This window comes from Motacilla alba, chromosome 2 (assembly GCF_015832195.1).
Source record: "Motacilla alba alba isolate MOTALB_02 chromosome 2, Motacilla_alba_V1.0_pri, whole genome shotgun sequence".
NCBI classification, from domain to species: domain Eukaryota; kingdom Metazoa; phylum Chordata; class Aves; order Passeriformes; family Motacillidae; genus Motacilla; species Motacilla alba.
The window spans coordinates 19331091-19343973 of NC_052017.1; the positions used below are offsets into that span (position 1 = coordinate 19331091).

Sequence of the window (12883 nt, forward strand, 5' to 3'; positions counted from 1 at the left end):
TTTCTCTGCCACCAAAACTCATTCAATATTTTTTATCAAAGTGTATAATTTGCTGGAAACCAAATAAGAATGACTATGCAATGAGACATAGGTTTTGCCCAAAAAATACTATGTAGATATTTGCTAAATGAAGTAGACAAGATACACTTACGAATTCCAGGTTATACAGAAATTCTGAAAGTGTGTGTGCTCTCTGTGGGAAAAATGCCCCTGCTCTTTCCTCAATGCTTTTCTTTTCCACAGCTTACTTCCTGCTTTACCTATTACACAACTGCTCTTCTGTGACCCCTTATCTCAGTCCTAGTATCACTGCAAAAGTGGAAATCCTCACTCTCTTACCTCATCACCCCAAGCAGCTCCCTGATTCAGGCCCTCTCATGTAGTCTCAGCTCTCTGTCACTTCACGGCCACATTTTATACAGGTCCCTCTCAAAAAATCACTGTTCCACATTTGTATTCTTCATTCCCATTCTCTCCTTGTTTTATTCTCTCTTACCAGACATTTAATCTTCCATTATTTATCTCTCTCCTGCCACTTTGATCAGCTGCTCCCAGTTCTCGCCCACAAAAGCGGCCAAGGTCCCTCCTGCCCTGGCTTCTTCCAGCCCCTGGGATCTTCTCTCCTACCCCAGCAAGCTCCAGCAATGCAGCCTTTGCAGCCATTTCTTACCCACTGTCAAAGGTATTTTCCTTTCTCTGTAGATGAGATTTCAGTCCCATCCCTTCCCCATTAACTTTAATGAGCTGATTCTCATGCAGTTATCTAGGCACTTCCAGCACTAGGTACCTTCTCCAATTTACAACCTGGCAATCTTTTCACTCCTTGAACTTAAGCCTCTCTGATCTGGCTGCTGTTCCTGGTCTCACCTTTAAGAATTACTGATTTGCCTGGATGAAATAGAGTAGCAAGCATATGAGACAGACATTTTGGTGTGCAAGATTTGATTCTAAAATGAGATTTAGGAAGAGTTACTGTATAATTAGAGCAGAAGTGTTATGCTTTGCCAAGATTAGTAGTGGGAAATATGGGGAAGGTTTCTTATAATACTGAGGAGATTTTTATTACTCATATGAAGGTAACCATTAGAAACCAAATAATATTTATCTTTTAACAATTATGCCACTGAAGTAGTTTTTAAGAACCAATACGTGCATCCTTCTCTTTACTTGCCTTCTAACTCAAATTAAGGTACATAAAACTGCGCACAAATGTATAGATTATGTCCAGTTTATGAATTACTTCATTTAAGGCTAGCCTTAGCATGCTTGTGCTGCCCTAAATTGTACACCATAGAAATAATAACTATTAAATGCATCCTTCATTTAGACATAAACATAAAACAATGTGTGTTTTTGTGTGCTGGTTTGGGCTGGGGTATAGTTAATTTTCTTCACAGTAGCTGATAAAGGGCTGTATTTTGGGTTTGCACTGGAAACAGTGTTGATTATTCAGGGATATTTTAATTATTGCTGGGCAATGTTTATATAGAGTCAAGGCCTTTCCTGTTCCTCACGCTGCCCCACCAGCAAGGAGGTTGGGAGTGCACAAAAAGCTGTGAAGAGACACATCCAGGACAGCTGACACCAACTCAACAAAGGGATAGCCTACATCCTGTGGTGTCACGCTCAGCAGTAGACTAGCAGGAGATGTTCCAAGGGATGGGGTTGATCTTCCCAAGTGTCTGTAACGTGTCATGGGGCCCTGCTCTCCTGGGGATGGCTGAACACCTGCCTGCTCACAGGGTGAATGAAATCCGTGTTCTGCTTTGCTTGTGTGCGTGGCTTTTGCTTTCCCTATTAAACTGTCTTTATCTCAACCCATGAGTTTTTTCACCTTTACTCATCTGATTCTCACTCACCAGGGGAGTGAGTCAGCAGCTATGTGGGGCTAAGATGGGGGTTCAACCATAGCAGTCTTTTCTGGCACACGTGGCTTGAAGGGTTTGAGATAATGAAAAGTGTGATTGGAATGTGTTGGATCAAATTTATAGCTTGTATTGATTTTTAGATATTAATTGGCACGCTCCTGTGCTTGCCATGGGGCCTGCTTTCCTGACTGTTCATTAGAGCCTGGTGCTTGTTATTGGCTGCTTCTTGCTTTCACTGCTTGCTGTCTGCTTATCTACTTACTCTACTGTGCCTGAAGCATTTTGATAACAAGACAGGTGATGAGCCTGCTGGCACATGGCCAGGCCACTGCTGCTGCTGGAACTCCAGTGTGGACTCAAGTCAAAGGGACTGTGACCTGCGGAGGAGGCCACCTGAGACTGGGACTCCCTGGGGTGTCTGAGGCTGAGAATAAGAGCAGGTGCATCTTGAAGCACCTGTGGCCATGGTTATGTCTGTGTGGCAGCAGGTGTAACTCTGAAGGGTAAGTCCATGCTGGATAAAGTACACCTCAAAGGATCTATGGCTGTGGGTGAGTCATTGCTGCAACAGATATGCCTTGGTACATCAGTGACTGTGCACAAGGTCAGGTTGAAGAACCTCAAACCATGGATAAACCAGTAAAAATATGCTGTATTTCATATAAATGTAAATTAATTCTTATTTATTTTATATAGAAACCCATATAATTATTCTTGATAATCCACACCATAAATAGACAGAGGAAAAAAAAAACAAAACAAAAGAGACACAAAAGACAGAGCATAAGGGAGAAATTAGCAAAGTTCAGACAGAATATCAAGAATACATTTATGTTACCAGATTGCTTTTTAACCTGACCTTATTCCTATTCCATCAACATAATTCTTAGGGTGTAAAAGTGAACATTTAGACTACACCAAATGCATAAGATGTAGACCACAGAAGTCATGCTGCACATTCATCTTCCAGAGCACAAGCACACAATGTGATAGGTGTGTTAGGTCACTGCTGTAAATCTGCAGTTGGAAAAAGGCTGTCCCATTTCTCCTCTGCTTTAATGCATGGAAGTCAAGTATAAAAAGTATAAAAGCTTTATGGCCATAGTAAATTCTTCATTTGTAGAAGAAAAGCTGTGATCTAATAGTCAGGGGTAGTAGCACTCAAGTGAGAAAATATTTTGTCAGTCCCAGAAGGGGTTATCTTCAACTGAATACTTCCAGGCCTGACAGAAAAAAAAGGCACTCGTTTGAGTGGAAGGGAAAATCGAGAGATGTCTCAAGGATTGATATTGACAGCTTAAAAAATTGTATGGGTACCTGGCTTATTCAGTGGATGTAGTAGACCCAAGCATCTAACTAAATAATCTTGCTGGAATTTAAGAGTATAAGATTTAAAGTAAACATATTTTGAAAGACATTTTAAGCCCATGTCATATCCTTGCCTGGTTCTCATACAAAGAGAAAAATATTAACAAGGTCAAGCTGCATGAAATCACTATTAGATGAAACACCATGGGAAAAAATCTTAATGTTGATGAAAACAACAATGCAGTTGGAAGAGGTGAACAAAAATCTGTGCTTAGCCAAGTTCAGAAATAAGGAAAATTGAGAAATATGAAATGCTTGCATCCAAGAGCAGGAACATGCAAAGAAAATAACAATGCACTGCATAAGCATGAAGATGATTAAATACTATTTGAAAAGAATTATAAGAGCTATTTTAGTGCTGCAGACGACCAGATTAATGTGCTGAAAGGCAAGTTTATTGCTTGGAAACAGTCAACTTGCCAAACTGCTTGCAGTGTCCTTTGTGTACCTACATTCTGCTTCCCACATTACAAGCTGTGCTGCTAGCACACATTGAGCCAGCTCAGCAGTAACAATGATTTATAAGTCAGCAATATACTTAGAGCAAAGATCACCATAAATATAATGGTTCCAAAGTTTAACCTTTAGCATGGCATTGTTAATGCATTGTCTTGACAAATGAGACTTGGGTATAATAAAAGATTCTTCAGTGATATAATTAGAGGAAAAAGAAAAAAAATCAGTTGCCATATAGACTACTTGTAATTAAGGCTGATCTAGGACTGCTTGAACACCTAGCTGGACATCTGTCTTCACCCATAGGTACAATGTTGAAATGGAAACAAAGGCTGAATAGTTAAAAGGAAATATAAACAACCACAAAAACCAGATCTTCATTTTCTTTATTAAAAGCTACCACTTCACTGCTATGTCAGTGCAGTGAAAGTTTCATGCAGCTAGATCTATTTAGAACATTTTTTACTTAAACTATTGATTTGGAAGTGTTATTATTTTGTCAGAGAATAAATACCTTTTATCAGAATTTAAAAAGGGTAATGTGAGAAAAATCCAGACTATCATAACCCAATGCTGCATAAGGTATGTAATCACAATTAAAGTAGAAAAAAAATCAAGTAAATTGAAAATTGAGTATTTTAATATGAGTTACATGGGCAGTGAAGTAGTGGAGAAGTAAAAACTCTTCTCAGTTGTGCCCAGTGAAATGAGAAGAAGCAATAGACACTTATTTTACTGCAAGGGTGATCAAACACTGGGACAGGGTGTCCTGGCTGGCTGGGTAGTCTGCATTCTCATAGGTATTCAGAACCTAACTCTGTCAAACTCAGGGCATTTGGCTCTGGTGGCCCTGCTTCAAGCAGGGTGGTGTTAAATCACTAAGTAATCTTCAAATATGACTTCCAACCTCAGCTGGCATGCAGTAACATCAGAATTTTCTTTACTGTGGCCCACAAGAGGAAAGATATTCTGTTCAGTGAACATTCAATAGTAATTTTTTGATTTTAGCTAGGCAAACTGTTAGCTAGTGAAACAAAATGAAGTTTTATATGTCAAACCTCTGTGTATTTTGGATAGCAGTCTTTCTAAACACTTAAAATCCACAATACCAGTGCTCTTGCTGAAGAGGATTCAATGCTAAAATTGAAGAGAAATCTCATAGAAGCTGTAATTATTTCATTTACTTGCTAATAGTCAAATAGATCTTTGTTTATCTGAGCAACAACTCTCAAATCTCCAAATAAAAACCATAAAATATGAACACTGAAATTGGATTATATTAGCACCTCTAAAGATGTTTATGTTTTTAGATGCATAACAGGGCACAGAAAATAATTTTAGGATCTTGTCTACAATATTTCTGTCATTTGTGTTGAATGTGCTAGAAAGCATCATGCTCTATTTTTAAAAAGAAAATTTGCAGTAAATAAGGCTCTTGGCAACTCTTTTGAAAATGCATCACAAGTTCTACAGCAAAGCTGATGGTTCAAAGCAAGAGACTCATTTTCAAAAGTGCAAAGTATAACTGTGATTTCTTATGCAAAGCAGGAAACTGAATGAATCAAAACGACTTTTGAAGCTGCATATTAGAGACCCTGAAAGAGTTCCAAGCTCCCTGCTGACTGTACAGTGGAGAGGGATTCTGAGATGCATCACCTCCCTCTACTTTCCCACGTGTTTGTTTCCATGAAGGGAAAACCCAGGCATGTGGCCCTGACAGGAATCACAGCTCATCCAAACAGAAGACGCTGACTCAGCCGAAATTGGATCTGTGACCAGGCTCATGGTACAGCTGTGGTACTGCTGTGGCATCTTCACATCAAAAGTAAGTATATAAAACATACCGTTTGAATGCAAGTCTGTGGCCACTGCATTAAAATTATACAATAAAATGCTATTTTTAAAGGAACATCTTTACTAAATAATTAATCAAAACCTTTTCTTCTGGTTTTAATGCTAAGAGAGTAGTAGTTGCTACAGAAACTAAAAGGGGAAAAAATTACAGAACAGAATCAAAGTGAAGTAACTGTTTCTCGAGAGCTTTTACTTTTAATTAAATTTCAAGATTTATGAGGTCATGAAAGCATTGGAAATAGGACAAAGGAACATAGTCACAGGAGCTTAACAACATAGATTTCAAGGTTTTCACTTACGGCATTTGGTTTCATCGTGGTTATTTGGGCAGTCAGGCTTAAAATCACAAAATTTATCAGGCAAAATACATTGCCCATTCCCACATGAAAAAAATCCCACTGGACAGTAGAAATATGAAGCATTAGCATCTGCAGATTCTCTTTCCCCTTAAAAAAAAACAGAAAAAGACATATAAGTAAACCCACAAGTATATAAAATTATTAAGACGTGCTTTTATCTCCTTTTAATATAGCAACATGCTCAGCACAAGGAACAGATCAGCACCTATGCAGTGCACTAGATTATATCACAGCTGATAAGAGACACAGCTGAACTCAATGTCTGATGGCCTTAAACTAAATCTTACTCTCCACAATATTCAAACTTTCATGTGAAAAGTTATCCAATACACCTTGGTGTTACAGAGCCAGGCTCCTGCTCAGAAGCCAGAGGCTGGTATGGCTCCCTGCTCTTTCCCTGGGAGCCAGGTGCAGGTTTTCCACCAAACCTTTCTGCTGTAGCTGTGCTCTCTCTGTGCTCAGGTCACAATGAAAGCTGCAGGAAGCCAAAGTTGGGTGCTGCACCATTACTGGTCTGTACCTCAATTTACACACTAGAAAACACCCCAAATTTCAATGAATGGGGAAGCAAAAGGCCAGGGTCTTCTGGTTTTTCTTCAGTAGATTTCTGGAAAGTGAGTGAGAGGAATGATGAGCAGGTTTTCATATTCTTTGTTTAACTTAACTTTTTAAAATATGCATATTTCTATCCAGACAGGGATTAAAAAAATTCTCCCTTCTAAAGACAATATCTTTGTGATTAATGGATAAATGAGGGAGTGTCAAGGAAAATAATTAAAGCAAATAAATGTTTCTCTAAATACCTCAATCCCACTGTATATAGGGATCAGAGAAGCCTTAAAACTCAACACTGAAGTTCTCTATTATGCCTTTAAATTTTTGGATATTAAATTCAGATACATGATGGCTATAACTCGTCAACATCACCCCTGACTGCACATGTGCCCATGCCATTTTTGAAAATCAGCTCTTAGCATCAAAAGGATCATGAGCAGTAGTCTGATAGATTAGGTTGTTTTATATTTCCATCCACTGGCTCTTTAAGCCTACGGAGTGTGAGTACCAAGATGAGTTTGGTGGGCATTTATTATATGTCAGATATTTAGCAGTAATGATGGGAGAAACCTTTTGCCCTAAAGGTAAAGCAGCAGAATTTGCTCTTTAGTGGAAAATATAGGATGCTTTGCTTCTGCCTCTGCATCCAAACATGAATGTGAGCAGGTATTACATAGTAAGTGGTACCAGGAAATTCCCACCAGAGATCACTTTGCAGAATTAGTGCAAACTCATAGCAGCTAATGTGTAACACAAGGATGAAAGCCTTCATTATAGAGCCATAGAATGGTTTTTATTGGAAAGGACCCTAAAGATCATCTAGTCTGCCATGGACAAAGTCAAAGACCCATCCAACACAGCTGGGAACACTTCCAGGGAGATGATTGATTACAGCATACAAACTTTTTTTCTCAGATTATCCTCTACTTTATTAAAAGTAACTTCAAGTTGTCAGTAAAATAAGTTATATATAGCAGACATTGGGGAAAATGTATTGAAAACCGTGAAACTTGCCTTCACTTTCCTGGCTGACTCCTGGGAGCGATCCATTCACAACTACACATTCCCCTGTTACACTAATATCATCAATAGCAACAGTAGCATTTGTTGTTAGAACAGTACCTCGCAAGATAATCTGTAAAAACAGAAAAAAAAAGTTAAATCATTAAAGGTGACATGATAAAAAGACACAAACACACACACACACATTTATTTATATATTCATTTATAATTTCTGACATCTGCACGGAACTAAATAGTTCCTACAACCAGCTCTGAACATCAGCCAGGAAAAACTACAACTGAGATTTGGTCAGGCCAGAAATTTGCTCCTCCACTGTCAAAGCCATAGCTACTTTTACCTAGGGAAAGTTCTGCAACACAAATGACTTCGCTTCAATCAAAACTGGTAAAAATCATCACTATTGAATGAATGGTCTTCCTGCTGGAACGCATAAAAATTATATATCTTCTTAAATTAGCTATTCATGGTTACCAAATATGATGATTTACACCACCATTTAATTGTGGTCATCTATACTGTGCCTGATGAAGTTAGCAATGTGGGGATAGATTGTAGGGATAATGTAGGGATAAATGTAGGGATAGCTTGAAGTACCTGCACTGTCAGCCTCACCTCTGTGTCTGGGCAGATCATGGAACAGATCCTCCTATAAGTTATGCTAAGGCACATGGAGGACAGGGAAGTTGACTTGAGGCTGCCAGCGTGACTTCAGCAAGGGCGAGTCCTGCCTGACCAACCCAGTGGCCCTCTATGATGAAGTGACTGCACCAGTGAAGGGTTATGGCTCCCCTACCTGGGCTTCTGCAAAGCCTTTGACATGGCCCCCACAAAATCCTGCTCTTCAAATTGGAGAGAGATTGATTTAATAGAGGGACTGTTAGGTGGATAAATAATTGGTTGCATGGTCACATCCAGAGGGTGGCGGTCAACTGTTCAGAGTCCAGATGAACGTCAGTGAGAAGTGGTGGGTCCCTATTTGGACCAGTGTCATTTAATATCTTCATTAATGACAGTGTGATCAAGTGCACCCTCAACAAGTTTGCAGTGGTGCACCAAGCTGAGTGGTGCAGCTGACGTGCCTAAAGGACACGATGCCATCCAGAAGGACCTGGACAAGCTTGAGAAGTGGCCCATGGGAATCTCATGAGGTTCAACAAGATCAAGTGCAAACTGCTGCACCTGGGCTGGGGTAACCCCCAGTATCCATACAGGCTGGGGATGAAGGGATTGAGTGCAGCCCTGCCCAGAAGGACCTGGGGGTGCTGGTGGATGAGAGGCTGCACATGACCCGGCCATGTGCACTCACAGTGCAGAGAGCCAAATGTGTCCCGGGCTGCACCAAAAGCAGCGTGGCCAGCCAGGCAAGGGAAGGATTCTGCCCCTCTAATCTGCCTCTGTGAGAGCCCAGAATATTGCGTCAGGCTCTGGGGTCCCCAGCACCTATTGGAGGGAGTGTAGAAGAGGTCACCAAGTTGATCAGAGGTATGCAGCACCTCTCCTATGAGGAAAGGCTGAGAGAATTGGGTTTATTCAGCCTCAAAGTGTGAAGGCTCGAGAACGACCTAATTGCAGCCTTCAGTACCTGAAGGAAGCCTACAAGAAAGATGGAGAGGGACTATTTATAAGGTCATGTAGTAACAGGACAAGTGGAATGGATTCAAACTTAAAAAGAATGGGTTAAGATTAGATATTGGGAAGAAATCCTTTACTTTTAGGGTGGTGAGGCACTGAAAGGTTACCCAGGAAAGTTGTGGATCCCTGGAGGGATCCCTGGAGGGATCCACAAGGATCCACACCTCCACCCCTGGAGGTGTTCAAGGTCAGGCTAGATGGAGCTTTGACCAGCCTGGTCAAATGAAAGGTGTCCTTGCTAATAGGGGTTGGAGCTAAATAATCTTTAGCATCCCTTAATGTTTGTTGCTAAAAGTTATTCTAATGCTTAGAATACTGAAACAATGGCTTTGCTCTTTAATAGATGGAGCAGTGGAAAAAGCCGAATCAAATTATTTTTCATATGAGCATTAAAGAATTGAAATTCTCTTTCTATATTTCATCATTAAAAGTAAATTAATTATAAAGGCCAAAGTAAAGTATCTTTTTGAAGGCAATGTAAATGTGATATATAATTACCTGAAAAGGTAAATTCTCAGCCACACTTTCTACAGGTATATTCACTTTTTTCCAGTTCATCTCAGGCAATCCTGAAATGTCATGCAATTTTTCCAAACTTCCATTTAATGCAGTCCTCTTAAAGACAGAAAGCTGGGAATCCTGAGATAACCAGAACCAAAATCTCACCTGTTGAAAGATTTTTTTAGTGAAAAGCTTTAAAAAGGTTATACAATCAATCTGCAATAAATTCAATACCAAGTAATATATGTACGTTTTAACAAAGAAAGACATGATGGGTCTAAGCACAGACTTGGCATGAAAGTTGGGGATGTTTGAAATCACAGCATGTTGAAGAGCAGTATCATGTCTAAAGAAAAAACTATATTTAAAAGTAAAGCTTATTTTTACAATTTACTTTTAACTTGTATCTACTAACTGATGCAGACTGAATGATATGACTTCCCTTAACTTCTTTATCCTAATAAACACTTAGAGAGTTTTCAAAGATTATTTTTCTTTAAAAATGCTGAATGCATGACAGTTTCACAGTCATGTTAATCTCAGAAGAGCAACCACTGAGATTCTTGTATGAAGGAAATTTCATGATCTTTTATTTCCAAAATCAACATAAGTGAATACAGTCTGAAGACAGATTTTTAAAAGAATCTATTAATCTCCTGAAACAAGCATATTGACCAATATATGGGAGGAAAGAACAAAGACTGTATGTGGGTGAGGCTGCTTGTGAGGTAGAAAAGATATGAAAACAGTGAGAATCACAGTTCACTCCCTTGCAATACAGAGTAATTTAATAAATTTAATTTATTTTTTGTACTGATACATTATTTTTTTTAATAATACCCAGGCAAAAATTCAGCTGAGAACTGAGGGGAAGAAATAAGATTTTCAAAGACTAATTTTTTTTCTTTCCCCCTGAGTCCTTCCTGCTTCTCTACATAGACAAAGATTAAAATTTCTTCAACTGTTTCTACTTCCCTGCAAAAGCCTTGATATTGATAATACTTGTCTCTTCATGAAAGTAAAACAAGAGCTGGATCAGTCATGCAGAAATATTCCTGTTAAAACACACTGCTACTTATTAGTATCATCTGGCTTCAGGTCTGGCAGCCTCAGTCTCTCAACATTTAATTTTACCAACACTCATGAAAATAATGCCTTATATAAAATAACCTTGATCCTTATTAATAAATTGAAATACTTTCATGTTACTCATTCCCCCAGCAAAAAAGCTTAAGAAATAGAAAGCAGCAGGTACAAACACTTTCCAAAGTGAGGTGTTTGAAGAATTACTCTCTAAACAATTTAGATGGCTTTTGACTTTCAAACAGCTTTTCAAAAAAATTCATGTTTTCATTAAGTAAGAAATAATGTTTCCTTCCTTTTTTATGTCTACATGTCCTACTATAGAGTGACTATTGTGTCCAATAAAGAGCCATAAATATAGAGCTGGGACTAGAAATTTGCTTCTACAAGTGCAAAACCTTGAGCTAGAGGAAGATGTTTCTTAGCTTACATCTACAAAAAGATCCAGCTACAAGAAGCTGCAGAAAGAAGTTACTTCTAAGCTTCAATTAACCAGAAAGGCACAATATAAATCTGTTACACTTCAACTCAAATATTTATTTTTTTTTTTATCAACTGAAGCTAAAGAACTTGTAAAGCTAGTAATAAACATAGATCTCTTTGTGTAGATCCTTTTATCCTCTCAGTGGGATATTCAACAGAGGGCATCATCTCACATTAATAGGCAGAGAGCATAACACATCCTAGTGAGCAACTCCTACTCGTTGCTCTTTCCCAGAAATAAAAGCCTGCAGGGATAATGTGGCAGAAAGCCAAACTTCCAGTCCTCAAAAACACTCTCCTGATAGACACGTACAGTTAGGTAAGAACTTGCTCTAGCTTTTGTTGGATCTAAGAATTTTAAATTCATTCAATGCATGCATACTTATAATAAAACTTGTTTCTTTTCTGACTTTGAAGTGGAGAAAAATATGTGCATCCCCACTGCATCTGTGTTTATTTTGAATGCAGACCAAACTCTGCAACAGATCATACTAGAATAATTCATTGATTCTTATATCAGTGGCACCCAGATTGCCTTAAGGGTTTCTAAGATAAATTAATCTGAATCTGAAAGGTGCTTATCTCCTCAGTATCAAAGTCAACAAAAGTGAGATGGAACTGTCTAAACAAATGTGCTGTGAGTACTAAGGATGTTGATGTCCCGGGAGTAGTGCACACACAGGGATTCTGTGGGACGGTTCAGGACTTCTGAGTTCCCTGCAGCAGCATTCCACTTGAGTTTACTGTGCATCTATTTTATTTCTAACATTTTAAAACACTAAGAAGCCACGTGAAGATTAAGAATTCTGAGATTGCCTTAAGGGACTGCAAGGAACTGTTCTTGAATTGTTTCAGAGGCTTCTACTCCTCAGCTGCAAGTGGCAGCTATTCAGCTGAGATCTGGTAACTCACTGATGCGTGTAGTCCTTGTGAGCTGCAGTTTCAAGTAAAACAGATTTAGCTAAGCTAGCACTTGTTCCTGGTCCCTTAGACGAGATAAAACCTAAGAAGCCTAGATCCTGCTGGAATAAAGTTCTGCTACTTATTGGAACTTCCAAGTGCATCTCCTTATTTTCTGACTTTTTTTATTTTTTTGAAAAAAGTTTTTTAAGTGGAATTAACAGTTTCTGTTCTACACTAAGTCTGAAAAGTTAAGAAACCCGTCTAAATTTCGTTTTGTTTCTTCAAAGCTCCTTTTTTTCAGAGAACAACATAAAATTATTTTGGCAAGCTTTCTCTGTCTTTTCCTTTTCTTCTTTCTGACTTTTTAAATAAGAAGGGATTATACAGTATCAGAAGAAAACCACATCATAACTACACAACTTAACTTCTCCCCAGTATGGCATAAGTATTGAAAAGTTACAGAACAGAAAATTTTAAAAAGCCTCAGGAAAGGAGAAAAAACAGAGTTATAAAACTGAGCAGTGTCTAGTAATTTTATTCAGTGGCCAAACAGACAAATAAAAATACAGCTGTGAATGTAGTGAGGAGCTGCTGTTCATATTTAATATACTTCAAGTTTAGTTTTAAGAATACAGAATTTTGTTGAAAAATAAAACTGTCTAGTTATAAAACTGCATTTTCATCTCTCATCTAATATTTTTCTAATTTTTGTCCTTCCTGATTAATTTTTTTTCCTGGTACCTTTCTAGTTTTTCAGCTCAACCATTATCCTGGCTGGTTGCTTTTGCATTCCTCTG

At 38.5% G+C, this 12883-nt stretch overlaps 1 protein-coding gene across 1 annotated transcript in view; it reads right to left on the minus strand.

Moving 5' to 3' along the window:
- Positions 1–12883, minus strand: part of MALRD1 (MAM and LDL receptor class A domain containing 1) — a 236672-nt gene that overhangs the window by 182897 nt on the left and 40892 nt on the right. The window contains exons 12-13 of the mRNA XM_038161885.1: positions 9615–9782; positions 7475–7595 (exon numbers count right to left, since the gene is read on the minus strand). Of these exons, the coding sequence (XP_038017813.1) occupies positions 7475–7595; positions 9615–9782 (289 nt within the window). The remainder of the gene's footprint in view (positions 1–7474; positions 7596–9614; positions 9783–12883) is intronic.